The following is a 19188-nucleotide window of genomic DNA, read 5'->3' as shown; positions in this document are numbered from 1 at the left end:
TGTTGTCAATCATTTCAAGTAAACTTCAGCGTCAGGAAAGAGGCACGGTCAGCACAGTACCAGGAGGTTCGACACAGGAAGATTCCCAGGTGAGGTGGGAATCAGCAAGAATTTATCTCAAAACAAAACAGTGCATTTAAAAATATTTGTTCTACGGATAAAACTAGACACTTATTTAAACTTTGTTATTGTTTGGGTAAGGGGTAAGATAGAAGTCTGAATCTGTTTCTTTCTGTATAGCTGTAATAAAATAATTAAACTTGGGAAGTTTCACAGTGAGAGAAGCATAGGGGATGCTCAGCACTGGTGCTCAGCAAAGGCCATGTATTGTCAAAAGGTGAGCTCACAATCATACTTAAGAACTGATATTTTTCTGGCATGATTGTTCCCAAAGGGTTTCTCTCTCTCCCTCTCTCTTTCCTGAATAGCAGGAAATACAAGAGAAAATTGTTACAATGAACCTGGTGAGACATAGGGAAGAGCTGGGAGGGAATTTCTCAACTATTGCCTTTTCTCGGCATATGACATGTGAGATAGGAGAGATCCTTATTCTGATTTGCATTACACTATAAACAAAAGCAAACATGTCAAGTACAGTTTGGAGTTTGGCTGGTTTTTTTTTTTTTTTTTTTTTTTGGTTTCAGATCCTAAAATTATTGTGACTGAACAAGTACACAGAAAACAAGGAAAATTCACTTTGTCAAACAAGGCTCTCTATACATTTTACTCATCCTCTTATACCCTTAAAAAAATCGAATTTCGGGTTGGGGATTTAGCTCAGTGGTAGAGCGCTTGCCTAGGAAGCGCAAGGCCCTGGGTTCGGTCCCCAGCTCCGAAAAAAAAGAACCAAAAAAAAAAATCGAATTTCTATATTTTTTTCTTTTATAACTAGAGCGTGATACACTACATAGAGAAGTGGAAACAACATCCTTTCCACTTTAGACTAAGGTTACTGCCAACTCCCAAGCCCCTGGGTTAGGTTCTTGAAGCTGAGCTGTTTGCGTCATCACGGAGCGACGGGCGGGGTCAGGGCAAGCCTTACCGCGCCCTCCTCGCCCACTGACTCCCCTTCCCAGAGTCTGTCCCTGCGCGTGCGCAGACTTCGCATCGCTAGGAGGGCGGAGCAAGGCGGCGGCTCCAGGTGCCACGGGCGCGCACGCGCCAGGCCTTGAGCAGCTCAGCTGATCCTCAAGTCGCCTCTCGGCCGCCATGGCTGAAAAGCAAGCGGGCTTCGCTGGAGAGCCGAATCCCGACTGTACAGTCACTGCCAAAGCAGGACCTGAGGTGTCCTCGCCTGGGACCTCGGAGTCCAGGGACTATGACAGTAACTGCGTGTTCTGCCGCGTCGCGGCGGGTCAGGAACCCGAAACTGAACTCTTATACTGTGAGGTGGGCGGCGACAGGCCGGGGTGGGTGGGAACCCGAACTCCAATCCAGGCTCGCAGGCTTCTGTCTCTGCACCGACCTGCTAAACCTACCGTGTGATTGACTTCTTTCAGGGACCCAGAGGTCTCCAGAGGTGCCTTTGCTGTTCAGTAGGGAGAGATAGTGGTAATGGAGCCAGGCACGCTCGCCTCCCTCTGCATGCATTTGCAACACAGCAGCATCCTGTGTCCTTATTTTTACTATAAGGAGTCTTCCTCTTCTCTAGATAGTAAGTTATGTATACTTCCAGTATCCTTAGAGAGCGTACAACTAGCAGAAAACAGGTCATGGGCGTGGTGACGAAGAGCGAATTTGGCTGAAAATAGGCGGAATGGAGTTTCATAACTGGGTCTGAAGTCGAACTGATAACTTAACAGTTCATAGCTTGTCAGTGGCTACACACCACTGGGAAAAATATCTCTTATCAACCGCGAGGGCTTCATGAACTCCTCCCCTTTTCGTTACAAGATCTGGACAGGATTCAAACCTATGCAGATCACTTGTAGTTAATCATACTTGCTGCGAGTTCGAGAGTGCAACAGCCATGACATACCTGGAAATTCCAGAAAACTTTCCCTTTCCCCTGGCTCAAACATATTTTACATCTCATCATCCCTCATAGAGAGTTAATCTTTTGAGAGAGATTTATCATCTTGCATTTAAAACTCTCATTACACATATATTCGTTGTAAACGAATGATTTGACTTATATAAGGTGTTGGTATATAATTATACAAATAGTGGCAGAAGAACTTGTTTGATTTGGAATAATCAGGGTTACCAACATCATGAAGAATTTGTTTGCAAGGCTTTCCAACAAAAGTCAGAGATGATTCTTTGCCTCAGAGATCTCTGTATGGTTTTCTTACTGTATTTTTCAGAATTCATTTAAGCAAAGGACATGCCACATATTCTTAGTAGGGGGCTTACCAGTACCAAGGGCAGTGTTTTACTCTTTGTGTATGAGTCACAAAGATATATATATTACCATGCCTGGTATTCATATCTCATGGTATTGATATGAATTATTATTAAGGGTCTCCTAGAAATAGCCCAGTGGTAGTGGTACATGCCTTTAATTCCAGCATTCAGAAGGCAGAGGCAGGAAGATTGCTATGTTGGAGGCCAACCTGCCCTATACAGTGAGTTCCTGGACAGCCAAGGCTACAGAGAAATCGCTTGAAAAGCCAACCAACCAACCAACCGACCAACAAAACAAACAAACAACCCAAGCAAACAAAGGAGAGAAAGAAAGTGGGCTCTTAGAAATGAAAAATGAAAAAATGTTTGAGAAACCATAGAAATGTTGCCATGCCGGAGCCCATACTTAGTAATATTAGCTGATTTAACTGCTCTTTTGCTAATTAAAATCGCTAACACCTTAGATACCATGGTACACAGATGTTCTTTCAAATGTACTTGCTTGTTTTAGATATGAAGGGACAGTTCCTGGGAAGAAATTGTAGCTGTGTAAAAAATACTTGAGAATTATTTGTTAGGCCTCTTCTGCTTTGTGCTTTAGGAAGACTCTATCCCAGACTAATACTCCACAGCTGTGCAGTGATCCTTTTTTTTTTTTTTTTTTTCCTTTTCTTTTTTTTCGGACCTGGGGACCAAACCCAGGCCTTGTGCTTGCTAGGCAAGCGCTCTACCACTGATCCATTTAATAGGCATTCGGTACTTTATTGCTTGGTTTTACCAACACTGTCATTGAGTTAGGGACAATTGGCTTCTTTGCAGTATTTTGCTCTGGGAAGTCTTACTATAAAGGACAACTGTAGCCTGGCAGTCGTGGCTCACACCCAGCACTTGGGAGACAGGGACAGGCAGATCTCTGAGTCTGAGGCCAGCCTGGTCTACAAAGGAAAACCAAAAAGGGAAAGAAAAAAAGAGAAACCGTGGCTCGGTGGCAGAACTTGCTAGGCTTTGTAAGCATGTTAGGCCCTGGGTTTGGTCACCAGCACTACAACAACAACAACAACAACAAGCATATATGGACACACACAGATAATTTTGTATTTTTGGCAATATGTCTTTGTGATTGGATTTTGTTTTTTAATAGTGGTTGGTTCAGTAGTACAATAGAAGACAGTAAAATCATAGAACCGGGTTCAGTATCTTAACAGCTTAGTGGAAATGCAGTTGCTTAGTGGAAATGCAGTTAACAGGTAACTGAAATATCCAGTTCCTTTGCCTCTAAATGTAAAGCAGTGTATCTATCGTGTTGGTTTGTGGACGTGTGCATGTGTAGAGGCCAGAGACGAGTGTTCGCTGTCCCTTCCTACTGCTGTTTACCTTATTGCCTTAGACAGAGTTGCTCACGGAAACTGAAGCTTGTAGATTTGGCTGGACTTAGTGGCTCAACAACCACTCCAGGACACCCCAACCACACACACACCTCCACCTTGTAGCACTGCTAGACAACAGACTTTGTGGGGCTGGGCCTGAACGGGGTGGGGGGTGGGGATGTCAGCGTCAGCTTTCATCAGGAGTTAATCTCTTCAGCCAGAGGCTTGATGGCTTCTTGACCTTTTCTAAAGCATCCCATTGACACCAATGTTTATGCCTACCCTCTGAAAGACTGTAATAAATGGAGGAAAATAGAGTCTCTATGCCTGGCACGATAGCTAATTATGGCTAATAGTGTGGATTTGAGGTTCTCGTGACACGGAATCCTGAGTCCTGGAATACAGAATTGATGGATAGCAGTGCGTCCAGGGAACTTTGCTGATAAAAACTATGTTCATTTGAGTGATCAAAGCTTGAAGTAGGGATGAGAAAATATATAATAAAATTTAAAAGTGAGATTTCTCTTTCTTCATTGTCTGTGCAGGGTTTCTTTGTGTAGCCTGTAGGCTGTGCTTGAACTGTCTCTTTAGACCAGGCTGGCCTGGAATTCACAGAGATCCACCTGCCTCTGCTTCTGCCCCAAGTGCTGGGATTAAAACGTGTGTGCCACCACTGCCGGCCGAAACAGATTTCTGGTAAGAAAGTTTTAATGAATTTTACTCATAATTGTTCCTTGAAATCAACTTAATATAATAAATACCACATGACAGAGCTGAAGCTTATCTTTGTGAATTTAAGTAAGGCACAGTTATGAAAATGCTCATTAGGCCTAGATTGGAACATAAATGCCATTTCCCTGTGCTCAAGTCATAGCACAGCAGAATAATGTCGGGAAATTTGTTTTTCAGTTTACTCACCAGTATGCCTCTCTCTTTAGAACAAAGACCTGGTTTGTTTCAAAGACATCAAACCAGCAGCACTTCACCATTATCTCGTGGTGCCAAAAAAGCATATTGGAAGTTGCAAGGATCTAAACAAAGATCACATAGAATTGGGTAAGATGAGTTCTCTTTAAATATGGCAGTGACAATTAAAAAAGAAAAAAAGCTAGTCAGGTTGTCAAGAAAGTAAGACTTAATGAAACATTCTATTTAAGAAACCAAACAGAAATGTTTAAGAAATGACAGTAGACTTCCATGTGTCTGTCACACTGACTTTAACTAGTAACTCGTGGCCATTTCTTTTCATATATTAACCAGCCACAGTGGATTTGAAGCAAATTTCAGATGTGGGAATATTTAATTTTTAAAATCTTTTAAGAGATAGTGAATGGTGCTTTATAGTATTTTGTGCTGTTTTTGAAGACTGGCTCTCAGTATCTTGGCTTTAGCTGTGAACACACAGAAGCCTCAGTGGACTGTGCATGTGGCCTTGTTTGCACTTTTAAATGATTGTTTTGTTGACTTTGAAATTGGAATATGCTATAAAAAATCAGAAACAAGTTATGAAGTATTGTGAACTTATATTACATGATAATTTCAGATGCAGATAAATCGGCACCATAGTTTAGTTAGGAGGTCTTGAACTTCTAGCTTCTGAAAAGGAGATCCGAATGTTGTTTCTTTGAGATTATTCTGTATTACCTACTCAGCGCTTTCTTCAACTTTTTTCTGACACCTTTTCCTGAGACACTTTTCAGTTTATTCCAGGTCTGGTTTAGTAGCCTTTCTCACCAGGGTCTGGGTTTAGTTTGGCAGTACTATATGGCATTCTACAACAGATAAATCAGACTAAATTCTTTAGAGGTAAGAAAACTCTTAGATTAAAAAAATCTTGGTTTTATAGCGTTATTGTTCATGAGCTTGTAGGTGACTGAATTACCAGTTTGAAAGTTGTTTCTAAATAATACAAAATTCTATGCTTACTTGTTTTAACCATGTGCTTTAGAACATATATTATGGATAAACACAGGGTAACATTTATGCTTATAGACTTAATATTTACCCTATGACTGACTGATTGCGTATTTCTTACCAAAAGTTTCTATTTCATTCTTTGGATATTTACCAGAGATAATATGACCTCTTAGGAAGTTTTATTCTATCTTCAAGGTAACTTCATGGACATTAGAAGCTTCTATCATAACTAGTTATAAATATTGATGCTGATCTCATTAGGAATTTCATTATCTTGCCCCCTTTGTACTTTTTATGTGAATATTTTCATGCTAACATTTTAAAGGTAATTTATGAAGTAAGAAAAATAATGTGTACATGGAAGGATGTGGTAACAATGTGCAGTCCCCCCACTCACTGATACTTAATAGAATCCCACTTACCTGCTGAGTGCATAGTTTTTAAGAGCATATTTCACCCAGGTAGAACATATTCTAAGCATCAAAATACAGTTTGTAGCACTTACTGTGCTTGAAATCTTACAAAATATATTATTTGAGGGCTATGGAATTAAATTAGATATTTAGCATAGCAGTAAATATTTTTATGTTAAGCAGACTTATAGTTAAGTAAATATGTCAAAGAGGAATTTTTAAATGAAATAATGTTTTTTAAATAATTCCAAAATAAATCAAAGAAGAAAATGCTGAACTTAAAAATAAATAGAGAACATATTAAAATTTGTGGACTATTGCTAAAGTACCTAAAGGGACACCTATTTGTTGCTTTGGATGCTAATATGAGAAAAGTCTGAAGGAGCTAGAGAGGCAGCTTAGAAGGTAAGCCTGCTTCCTGCTCTTCCAGAGGGCTGGCACCTCACAGCTGCTTACAAATGCTTGTAACTCCAGCTCCAGGAGATCTGGTATTCTCTTCTGGCCTCTGTGTGTACTTTCACTCATGTGGTACACACACACACACACACACACACACACACACACACACACACACACACACACACAAATAAAAATAAATCTTTTTTTTTTTTTTCTTTTTTTTTTTCGAGCTGGGGACCAACCCAGGAAATCTTTTTTTTTTAAAGAAGAAAATGGGTTTCAAAATAAGTAATTTCAGTTTACACTTCACAATACCAGAGAATAGGGGGCTGAAGAGATTGCCAGAGGTTAAGGACACTTCACTGCTTTCTGAGAGGACATGGGTTTGGTTCCCAGCACTTGCATGGCAGCTTATTCCTGTCTGTAACTCTAGTTCCATGGGATCTGACAACTCTTCTGACCTCTGTGGTCTTTTACATAGTTCACAGACATACATTCGAACTCTTACATACACAAAGAATAAAAGTAATTAATTAAAAAGTACCAGAGAAACATAGGTAAAGATAAAATAAATAGCCCAAAGGAAGTAAAGTTTTAGTGAGCTTACTGTATAGCATAGTGTAATAGTTTCTTTCCTGCTTTACAGTTGAGAGCATGGTCACTGTTGGAAAAACCATTCTTGAGAGGAATAATTTCACAGACTTCACAGATGTGAGGTGCGTATGTTCTGAGTAGAAACTAACATTAATTCTTGTTTTTTCTGAAGTTTGTCTCTCATGAGAAGGGAAGCGGTGGTGGCAGAGTTGTGCTTCAGGTGCAGTATTCCTGCACACGAGGTGAAGTCCACTGATAGTGTAAACTTAGTAGATTTTCTTCTCATGCCTCAGCATCTTCCCAAAATTTCACTTGTAGTTCGGACAGACAAGTAAGTGTGTACATACAATAGGTAGGTAAAATAGGACAAAAACAGTCTTCTCTCTTTTTTAAAATTTTTAAAAAAGATTTATTTATTTATTATATAGAAGTACACTGTAGCTGTCTTCAGACACAGCAGAAGAGGGCATCAGATCTCTTTACAGATGGTTGTGAGCTACCATGTGGTTGCTGGGAATTGAACTCAGGTCCTCTGGAAGAGTAGTCAGTGCTCTTAACCACTGAGCCATCTCTTCAAAGTCCTCCCTTTTTGTAGTTCTATTTGTTAATTTCTATAAAGTTGTGTAAACTAGATTTTCTTCTGTAGACTTACATGGTTTAGAAATACATTGTTGGGAATAAGGAGTTGGTTTGCTGAGCAAGAGTGCTTGCAGTGCAAGCCCAGGGACCCGAGTCCGAGTGCCTAGAATTCAAGTCAAAGGCTGCCATGGTGTAAGCTTACCTGAAGTCCAGGATAGGGGCAGAGAGAGGAGCTTCTGAGGCTTTCTGGCTGCTGGGCTACCTTCAGGTTCAGAGAAAGACCTGTCCTAAGACAGAGGGTCAGTTATGACACGCAGCTACGTGTGTACACACGTACACACCGTCATTAGGTTATGACACCCAGCCATAGATGTACACACATACACACCATCATTAGGCTTTTAATGTAGAGTTAACTTAAAGTATTTGCTGAACAATTGCTTTTTAAGAATTAAATGCTTTCCTATTTAAAAGAATGAGCTCATAAATGTTTTATAAATTAGGAAATTATGGACAAATGGCATCTAAATTGTTTTAGTATTTGACAAGAACCTTTTCTGGTGACAAAAGCTTGTTTTTTTGTAATAATTAATATTACTATGGAAATGTTGTTTAGTGTCTGGGTATTGTATTAAAGGCAAAAGCCTGCCATCTACTGGCTATGTCTTAAAGCAACAAACACTGCCTGAATGTCTAATTCATTTGTGTTGAGGGTCATTTACATGAGCATATCTTTGCAGAATTCTACTTATTATGCTAAGTATCAAACTGACTAGTAATAATGCAGCTCGATTTTCTAGAGGTTGTATGAGGCTGCCCCTGATAAATGGTGTGAATTGTCTATGAACTTCAGCATGAAGGACTTTGGCAATACTTGTGCATAAAGAAGATCTATGAATGGGAATTTGCTCACCTCTGGATAATTTTAATCTTTGATTTACATGTACTCTCAGCTGCCTTGAGAAGTGAGTAGTCAGTAGCGTCTTGTGTTTCAGAATGGGTTTCCATGTGCCTCCGTTCTGCTCCATCTCTCATCTGCACCTCCATGTGATAGCGCCAGTCACAGAGTTCGGCTTCTTATCGAAGGTGGTTTACAGGCGGGATTCCTACTGGTTTATCACGGTGAGTGCTCCCATCACGGCAGCAGTGTAGCAGCAAGTTTAAAGGATTTGGCCCTATCGTTCTTGTTTTCTTTATTGCACTGACAAAGAATTCTGTTTGGCTTAACCACTTATCTTCATAAACTGCACCCAGAAAAAAATATATCCAGAATTTAATTAATTTAACATTGATGAATATTGAACCAGAATCGTCTTATGCTAGTAGGCAACATTTTCCTCTGTTGATCTATTTCAGCCCTACCTCCAGCCCTGAGATGTGTGTTATCCAGATAGGCCTTGAAATTGGGATCTTTGTACCAGTCTCCTGTGGGAGCCAGGATGACAGGCTCATGCTACAGTTCTCAGTTCCAAATAATATTTTGAATTTGAGGAATTTTCTGGGCAATCTGACTCTATAGGATGAGAAGTAGAACATATATAGAAAAGCAGAGCTTTAAGAATTTCGATCTGGGCTGGGTGGTGGTGCACGTACCTTCAGTTCCAGCACTTGGGAGACAGACGCAGGTGGATCTCTGTGAGTCTGAGGCAAGCCTGGTTTACAGAACTAATTCTCAGGGCTACACTGAGAAGTTCTTGTCTCAAAAAGCAAAAAGCAATACAAAACAAAACAAAAGCAAACAAAAAAATTCAGATCTAGATATAAATTCTGGTTTTCTTAATTGAAACATCATATATAGATAGATAGTTTTAAAGCTCGGAGAGGAGTACAAACTGCATGCAGTACTAGGGGATTGCATGCAGTTTGATATCTTCTTATTTCCTATGCACAGTGTTTCTCCTTACCACATCCCAACCGTAGTCATATGCTTATTCTAATCAAAGAGCCAACACTGATACCCCATCACTACCCCAGGTGTAGCTCACTTCAGGTTCCACTCCTATTGCCATATCCCCTGTAGGTCTGGGTAGCTGTATAACCTGTATCCCCTGTGGGGCCATCCATATGGAATCATTTCACTTCCATACACACCCTCTATGCTTTGCTGTTTTATTTTCCTTCTGTTTCTTAGCTACCAGTGATACTTTTAATGTTTCCAAAATTTTCCTTTTTAGAATTAGTTAGTTCGTTTGTTCGTTCGTTCCTTCCTTCCTTCCTCCCTTTTTGTTTATGTTTTTTGAGACGGGATCTCGCTATGTAGCTCTGGCTCTCCTGGAACTTAGACTGGACTGCCCTCAAACTCAGAGATCTGCATGCCTCTGCAGATCTCCAGGAGCTGGGATTGAGGCATGTGCCACAATACCGGACTTTCAGAATTTCTTATAATTGGAATCTCACAGGATATAACATTTTCAGACTGACCTGTCATTTAGTAATATGATCTTGTTTCTTATATATCTAGTTTAAGACATTTTTAATATTGTATTTATATTTCTTTTCTTGTAGAAGCTTTTTAATATTTAATGTTACTTGGAATCTGCCTGTTTATATTATTTTTATTTTACTATAATTTATAGGACTATTTTATTTTCTTTCTGTAAGATATTTTTAAAACAAAATATGATATTTCTTGCTCTTTGGTATTACAAGGAGAATTATCTAACAGAGGCACTAATAACTAGAATGAGCCATATGTTCATGTTTTTTAAATTTATTTTTTATTACAGGTTGATTATTTGCTTGAAAAGCTAAGAAAATAAAGATGTGAAGCATGGACAAGTTCTTTCCCTGACTCAGAGCAGCTGTTGGCTTGCTCTCTGAAGGCTAATTGCGTCTGAAGGATGGCTGGCTCACATGTAACACTACCACTGGGGAGCTTACATTTTTTCTGAATAATTATTTTCTGACATGTCATAGTTATGTGAGAATTTTCTCACTGACTTCAGTCCATCTAATACAAATTCTGCTAATCAAGATGCATCCTGTATTTTTTTAAAGCTCAAGTTTCATTTATTAATAGTCTTAATAATAATTTGTGGTGAATAAACTGGCATAAAAATTTTGAACCTTTATTATAGTAAAAGAGAAAAATTAGCCATTTTATGACAGTTGTATAGTCTTACACATAAATATTCAAAATAAAGAATACCATGCCACTAATATTGTGTGATTTTCATGATAGAAGCAGTTATGTATGTGTCATTTTTAACTGGTTTCACACACACACACACACACACACACACACACACACAATTAGTTTCCTCTTAGCCATAGGGAAGTTATTCTCTGAGTCTCTCAGTGAGTACATGAAACCCAGGATAATACCAAAACCCATAATATATCCTGTGCTTTTTCATTATATGCATACCATAGATAGTTTATAACAATTATAGTAAGAGATTAATAACAACAATGTTAATAAAATAGGAGTTACAACAATATACAATTAAAATACTGTCAATGTTTATGATTGTACTTTGTGCCATACTAAGTCGACTACAGCTACTCTATGCTGTGACAGTTAACCTAATAACTGAGGTGGGTACTCTCAGTGAATAAATGTATACAGACTGTGTGGATGCTTCTCTTCCCAGTGGGATAGAGAGGAGTGGTGTGAGATTTCTGTGCAGAATTGCATGTAGTTTACAATATGTGGATTGTTTATTTCTGGGATTTTCACTTACCATACTGTAGGTAACTAAAACTATAAAAGTTAGGTCACAAAAGGTGAACGTTTAGATAAGAGGGACCTATTTCAATGTACCTTTCAATGAATGTTTATAACACCCAGCAACACTGTTATGTTAACAAAACTTCTATGCAGTATTCCCTGTCAGGAGACAAAGAAGAAACACAAATTAGTAATGTACAAAAAGTGACAGAAACTGTTGCCATATGGTAGGTTTTTTATCAAAAGAAAATGAAGGTAAATAGTGACTTGAAGTGGAGACATAAAGAAGTTTACCGTGATGACATAGTGCTATTGGTGTGTCCTTCAGTGATAGTGTTTACTGGGAGTTGTTCTTGAGGTATCAACAGACACAGCAGTGACTGAAGAGACAGCAGGTGGTGAAAGCCAGTTGTACATTGTGCCAGTGTCTAGTAGAGTCATGTATGTGAGCAGCAAGAAAGAAGCATAAAGACTAATGCATTATAGAAATCCACTAAGATTTCTGCTTTTTCGATTGTTTGTTTTGGCATGCTATTATGCAGTCTTAAGTAACATACCACTTATTGCAGTGCTTGGTTATAATGTCTATAGTTAAGTGTTCTGTAGTATGATTAAAATTCATTAACAAATAATTTTTTTTATTTAATGAGTACAAATAATTTTTAATATTTAATGAGTACTAAACAATACTGGGATCCAGAACTAAAGAAATGATGCCAGTCAGCCTGCGTTCAGTTGCCATTGCTGTGGGAGTAAGACAAAAATAATTGATTAGATTTTTGTTTGTTAAGTGTGGTAATGCCCAGGCAAGTGGCCATGAGAGGGAGACCTCTGATAAGAATAGGTAGTAAACATTGAAATTCAGGACTCAGTGTTAGACTGATGGTGGGAAAGCTGAGAACCTTGAATTCTGTTCCACTGTTAATTTATACAAACTTCTGAATTTCAGTTTATTCACTAGAAATAGAGAAAGGGGCTATGGGATCTCAAAATTAGATTTATAGGTTTTACAACACTGCCTTGTGTAATAGCTTTCTGATTACAGTTGATTTTTCTGTACTAGTAAAAATATGACAAACTTTGGGAGAAGTACAACCTTTGAATACTTTACTCTGAATTTGCATTGATGCGGTTGGTATGGTAGTACTTGGAAGGTAGTTAAGGGGTTTTTCAGATGCCTTTAGGGACCTCTAAAAATGTAATTAGCTGGTTGGTTGTGTTTGTATAGGTTTCTATCCTTTTACGGGGGCTCAGTGGGTCTACCAGGTGATGGAACCCTGAGGACCTGTGTTGGATCTCTGGACCTCTGTACAGGTGGCACAAGATAATAAAGGAGTCTACAGGTTGTCCTCTGACCTGCACACATGACCTCTATGTATTGCCACCCCCTGTCAATTATAAATGTACACATACACTGATGATAACAGAAATAAAATAAAAAATCCTTAAAAGAACATTTTAGTGTACATTTTCTGTACTCTTAAAGGTGAATAATCAAATTACAATTGAAATCTACTTAGTCTTTTCACTAGCATCCAGTTATGTGTTATCTATCCATGACGGCGCTTCAAAGCAAAGCTAATTAATAATGTGCCTTATTCACAATATATTGCTATGAAGCAACACCATGACCAAGGCGGCCCTTGTAAGGGAAAACGTCGGGGGCTTTGTACACTTGTAGAGGTTTAGTTATCAACCTGGCGGCCTGCAAGCAGCTCGAGCTGCAGACGAGAGCTGCATCCTGATCCACAGGCAGAAAGAGACACTGGCCTGTTGTGGGCTTTTGAAACCTCAAAGCCCACTCCTAGTGACACTTCCTCCACATCTACTTCATTAAGGCTACACCTAGTTTTTCTAATCCTTCTCAAACAGTTCCACTCTCTGATGACTAAGCACTCAGACGTATGAGACTGTGGGCACCATTCTTGTCCATGATGATACTGTAAGGAATGGTCAGTTATAAAGTCCAGCATAACTCTGCATATCTGTTCTAGTTTTCTATTCAAATTTTATAAATGCAAATGAAGAGGAATCCTAAACTGGGTGTTGTGCACAGGCCTATAATTTCAACACTTGGGACGGGGAGGAGTGAAGATCTTAACACATAGAACATAGAGTTTGAGGCCAATCTGGAATTCATGAAAACTAGTTTAAACAAAACAGTAACTTTAAAGTGTGTTTTACTGAATTTTCATTTATGTAGTTTATAACAGTGTTCTTACATTTTAGAGTATTATCGTAACAACTTATTAACTAAACTTTTTATTATCAGAATGATTTTTATTTTAATGAGGGGTGTGATAGTTTTAAGGATTTGGCTCTTGTGATTATAGTAGTACTTCCTTTGGAGTCAGAACCCAGAAAGGCAGATAGGCCCAGTGGAAAGTCCTTGTAGCTGGTTTGTAGGTACTACACCAGAGAGTAGGAATGCTAGGAAGTCCAATATGTCCATCTCCTTGCTACAGGTAATCCCTCCTCACTGCTGGGTAAAGCTTTTCAGGTGTAGCTTGTTGAGGTCAGAGCACCCATAGCCTGTGCCTTTTTTGTACTTGGGATTTTGGCAGGCATGGTAGCTGTTGCTTACATTGCCTCCCCCCACCACGCCCCCGAAAGGATTTGAGCAACACTAACAAAGGCAAATTTCTCTTTTTAAAAACAGAAAATCGGGTTGGGGATTTAGCTCAGTGGTAGAGCCCTTGCCTAGGAAGCGCAAGGCCCTGGGTCCCCAAACCCCAAAAAAAAAAAACAAAAAAAAAAAAAAAAACCAGAAAATCTCATTAGAAAAACAACAAAAGAGCTTTCGGGGTATCCACCTGCACCCAGAGCTGACCCTGTACCACAGCTCTCTGTATCAAGATCCCACTGGCAGAAAGCTGGTCTCCCAGGAGCGCTGACACACCTGAGAGCACAAGTAAGACCACCACTTCTGCTCTGAGGGGCCTGCACGGAGCCCTCAGAACACAGGAACTGAGGAGCAGTCTGGGGCAAGATCCTTCGGATTTCTGCCTCCGCCCTGAGCTGACCCTGTACCCAGATCCCACAGGGAGAGAGCTGGTCTCCCAGTAGTGCTGGCACACAGGCTTACAGGAGGGACAAGCCACTGTCAGAGACAGCAAGACCAGGTAACACCAGAGATAAGTAGGGGGCGAGAGGCAAGGGCAAAAGCAACAGAAACCTAGGCCACTTGGCATCATCAGAACCCAATCCCCCCACCACAGCAAGTCCTGGATACCCCCAAACACTGGAAAAGCAACTCATGAAGATGTTAGAGGACTTTAAGAACGACATAAATAAGTCACTTAAAGAAATACAGGACAATACAGGTAAACAGGTAGAAACTCTTAAAGAGGAAAAAAAAATCAACCAAGCAGGTGAAGGAATTGAACAAAACCATCCAGGATCTAAAAATGGAAATAGAAAACAATAAAGACATCACAAAGGGGAGAAAACCCTGGAGATAGCAAACCTAGGAAAGAGATCAGGAGTCATAGATGGAAGCATTACCAATAGAATAAAAGAGAGAATCTCAGGGGTGGAAGATACCATAGAAAACATTGACACAACCATCAAAGAAAATGCAAAACACAAAAAGCTCCTAACCCAAAACATCCAGGAAATCCAGGATACACTGAGAAGACAAAACCTAAGGATCATAGGTATAGAAGAGAGCAAAGATTCATAACTTAAAGGGCCAGTAAATATCTTCAACAAAATTATAGAAGAAAACTTCCCTAACCTAAAGAAAGAAATGCCTGTAAACATAAGAAGCATACAGAACTCCAAATAGACTGGACCAGAAAAGAAATTCCTCCTGTCACATAATAGTCAAAACACCAAATGCACAAAACAAAGAATATTAAACGCAATAAGGGAAAAAGGTCAAGTAACATAAAAAGGCAGATCTATCAGAATTACACCAAACTTCTCAACAGAGACTATGAAAGCTAGAAGATCCTGGGCAGATGTCATACAGACCCTATGAGAACACAAATGCCAACCCAGGCTACTATATCCAGCCAAACTCAATTAACATAGATAGAGAAACCAAGATATTCCATGACAAAACCAAATTTACACAATATCTTTCTACAAATCCAGCACTACAAAGGATAATGAAGGTAAAGCCCAATATAAGGAGGCAAGCTACACCCTAGAAAAACCAAGAAAGTAATCTTGTTTCAACTAACCTAAAAGAAGATAGCCACACAAGCATAATTCCACCTCTAATAACAAAAACTACAGGAAACAACAATCATTGGTCCCTAATATCTCTCAACATCAGTGAACTCAACTCCCCAATAAGAAGACATAGACTAAGAGACTGGATATGTAAACAGGACCCAGTATTTTGCTGCATACAGGAAACACACCTCAGTGACAAAGACAATTACTTCCTCAGAGTAAAATGCTGGAAAACAATTTTCCAAGCAAATGGTCCCAAGAAACAAGCTGTAGTAGCCATTCTAATAGTGAATAAAATCAACTTTCAAACAAAAGTTATAAAAAAGATAAGAACACTTCATATTCATCAAAGGAAAAATCCACCAAGATAAACTCTCAATTGCTTGAAATGAAAGGGCACCTACATTCATAAAAGAAACCTTACTAAAGTTCAAAGCACTCATAATACCTCATACAACAATAGTGGGAGACTTCAACACCCTACTCTAATCAATGGAGAGATCATGGAAACAGAACCAAACAGAGACACAGAGAACTAACTGAAGTTATGAACCAAATGGATTTAACATATCTATACAACCTTTCATCCTCAAACAAAATAATATACCTTCTTCTCACCACCTCATGCTACTGTCTTAGTCAGAGTTTCTATTCCTGCACAAACATGATGACCAAGAAGCAAGTTGGGGAGGAAAGGGTTTATTCAGCTTACTTCCACATTGCTGTTCATCACCAAAGAACTCAGGACTGGAACTCAAGCAGGTCAGGAAGCAGGAGCTGATGCAGAGGCCATGGAGGGATGTTACTTACTGGCTTGCTTCCCCTGGGTTGCTCAGCTTGCTTTCTTATAGAACCCAAGAGTACCAGCCCAGGGATGACACCACCCACAGTGGGTCCTTCCCCCTTGATCACTAGTTGAGTGAATCTTATTAAGGCATTTCCACAGCCCATGTCAAGTTGACTCACAAAACTACCCAGTACAGGTACCCTCTCCGAAATTGACCGTATAATCAGTCACAGAACAGGCCTCAACAGATACAATAAGATAGAAATAATCTCATGCATCCTACCAGATCACCATGGACTAAGGCTGGTCTTCAATAACAACAAAAACAACAGAAAGCCCACATAGAAGCTGAGCACATGGAAGCTGAACAATGCTCTACTCAATGATAACTTGGTCAAGGAAGAAAAAGGAAGGAAATTACACTTTTTAGAATTTAATGAAAATAAAGGCACAACCTACCCAAACTTATGGCACACAATGAAAGCAGTGCTAAGAGGAAAACTCATAGCTCTGAGTGCCTGCAGAAAGAAACTGGAGAGAGCATACACTAGCAGCTTGACAGCACACCTGAAACCTCTAGAACAAAAAGCAAATACTCCCAAGAGGAGTAGACAACAGGAAATAATCAAACTCAGGGCTGGGATCAACCAAGTAGAAACAAAAAGGACTATATGAAGAATCAACAAAACTAGGAGCTGGTTCTTTGAGAAAATCAACAAGATAGATAAACCCTTAGCCAGACTAACCAGAGGGGCAAAGAGAGGGTATTCAAATTACCAAAATCAGAAATGAAAAGGGAGACATAACAACAGAAACTGAGAAAATTAAAAAAAGTCTTCAGATCCTACTACAAAAGCCTATATTCAACAAAACTGGAAATTCTGGATGAAATGGACAATTTTCTAGACAGATACCAGGTACCAAAGTTAAATCAGGATAAGATAAACCATCTAACCAGTCCCATAACTCCTAAAGAAAGAGAAGCAGTCATTAAAAGTCTCACAACAACAACAACAACAACAACAACAACAACAACAAGACCAAAGACCAGGACCAGATGGGTTTAGTGCAGAATTCTATCAGAAGACCTAATACCAATACTCTCCAAACTATTCCACAAAATAGAAACAGAAGGAACATTACCCAATTCCTTCTATGTTGACACGCTTACACTTACACCTAAACCACACAAAGACTGAACAAAGAAAGAAAACTTCAGACCAATTTCCCTTATGAATATTGATGCGAAATTAATAAAATTCTTGCAAAACGAATCCAAGAACACATCAAAATGATCATCCATCATGATCAATTAGGCTTTATCCTAGGGATGCAGGGATAGTTCAATATCTGGAAATTCATCAATGTAATCTACTATATAAACAAACTGAAAGAAAAAAACCCCACATGATCATCTCATTAGATGCTGAGAAAGCATTTGAAAAAATTCAACACCCCTTCATGTTAAGAAGCTTAAGCTTAAATAGAATGACGACCAAAGTGAGGAGGACTCAGGCCTTCTTAGAATGGGGAACAAAAATATTCACAGGAGGAAATACAGAGACACATTTTGGAGCAGAGAAAGGCCATCCAGAGACTGCCCCACCTGGCGATCCAGCCCCTATACAGCCACCAAATGCAGACAATATTGCTAATTTGAAGAAGTGCATGCTGACAGAAGCCTGATATAGCTGTCTCCTGGAGGCTCTCCCAGAGCTTGAAAAATTCAGAGGCCGATGCTCCCAGCCAACCACAGAACTGAGAACAGGCTTCCCAAGGGAGTAGTTAGAGAAAGAACTGATGAAGCTGAAGGGGTTTGCAACCTCATAGGAAGAACCACAAAATCAACCAACCAGACCACCCCAGAGTTCCCAGGCACCAAAACCACCATCCAAAGAGTACACATGGACAGACCCATGGCTCCAGCTGATATGTAGCAGTGGATGACCTTGTTGAGTATCAATGGGAGGAGAAGCCCTTGGTCCTGCCAAGGCTCAATCCCCCAGTATACAGAAACATCAGGACTGGAACACCCTCATATAAGCTGGGGGAGAGGGGATGGGATAGGGCGTTTATGGACAGGAAACTGGGAAAGGGGTTAACATTTGAAATGTAAATAAAAAAATACCCAATTAAAAAAAACCTTTTCCAATGCTATTTTTTGGCCCCATGCAATAAACTATACATCGAAGTTTGAATATTATTACACCTAGTAATTGTAGCTATTATCTGTAGGAGGCAATATTCCAGCTTTATACAAAAAAAAAAAAAAAAGAGGCACACAGATGTTATGAAATTTGCTGAGAGCCTAGGGATAACAAATGGTGGAACTGAGGTTTGATTAACAAGGGTCATCACTGTGTGCTGGCTGGCTTGATCACAAACCCCAACCATGTTTCTGGCATATGGTGCTGGAAGAAATAGGATACTTTTATATGCTGTGAATTATCAAGGTGGGATGCAAAAATCCCCCAAATACAGGTCTCAGCAGGACAAAGGGTTCAGTTTTGTTTTTTTTTTTCAGAGCTGGGGACCGAACCCAGAGCCTTGCGCTTCCTAGGCAAGCGCTCTACCACTGAGCTAAATCCCCAACCCCGGGTTCAGTACTTTTAACAGAAATGACAGTTGTGGAACATATATATGGGTAGCTATGTATCTTACAAACTCTTTTGGCATTTGGCTCATGTGAATAATTAGGGTAGCTTCTGCCAATGTTTTTAATCTACAGTTGACTGTGGATTGACTGTGTGCCCGTAACAACATAGCATAATTACTGAATGCTAGTCCGAGGAAGGTTTTTTTTGTTGGTTTCCTCACAGAGAAAACCAAGGTGGGTCCTTGACAGCTCTTGAAAAAGTTTCGCATAATCACTAAAAGTACACTCAATGTTCTAGCTAGTGAGCCCCAGAACCCTGAACGATTAGGAGTCTACCT

General features: G+C 39.6%; 1 protein-coding gene across 2 annotated transcripts; it reads left to right on the top strand.

Annotated features, from left to right (window-relative positions):
* Positions 1-1103: 1103 nt before the first annotated feature.
* On the top strand, positions 1104-12739 carry Hint3 (histidine triad nucleotide binding protein 3). 2 transcript variants are annotated; one of them, XM_032894857.1, is made up of 5 exons: positions 1104-1389; positions 4652-4769; positions 7089-7158; positions 8611-8737; positions 10342-10774. In XM_032894857.1, exons 1-5 carry the CDS (start codon positions 1210-1212, stop codon positions 10372-10374), a joined length of 528 nt encoding a protein of 175 aa, XP_032750748.1. In that variant the 5' UTR covers positions 1104-1209; the 3' UTR covers positions 10375-10774. The 2 variants fall into 2 exon arrangements, with proteins under 2 accessions (XP_032750748.1, XP_032750747.1); XM_032894856.1 differs by lacking the exons at positions 8611-8737; positions 10342-10774 and adding an exon at positions 12514-12739.
* The last annotated feature ends 6449 nt before the right edge of the window (positions 12740-19188 follow it).

Source organism: Rattus rattus, chromosome 2, assembly GCF_011064425.1.
Source record: "Rattus rattus isolate New Zealand chromosome 2, Rrattus_CSIRO_v1, whole genome shotgun sequence".
In the NCBI taxonomy this organism is placed as follows: Eukaryota; Metazoa; Chordata; class Mammalia; order Rodentia; family Muridae; genus Rattus; species Rattus rattus.
Note: the sequence above shows the minus strand (reverse complement) of the source record. Positions and strands in the feature narration are given on the sequence as shown.

Bases quoted from the DNA above. Each gene is read 5' to 3' on its own strand.
- Hint3 (XM_032894857.1), top strand. From the start codon at position 1,210: ATGGCTGAAAAGCAAGCGGGCTTCGCTGGAGAGCCGAATCCCGACTGT. The intron at 1,390-4,651 runs GTGGGCGGCGAC...CTCTCTCTTTAG, and splicing joins CTGAACTCTTATACTGTGAG to AACAAAGACCTGGTTTGTTT. The intron at 8,738-10,341 runs GTGAGTGCTCCC...TTTTTATTACAG, and splicing joins ATTCCTACTGGTTTATCACG to GTTGATTATTTGCTTGAAAA.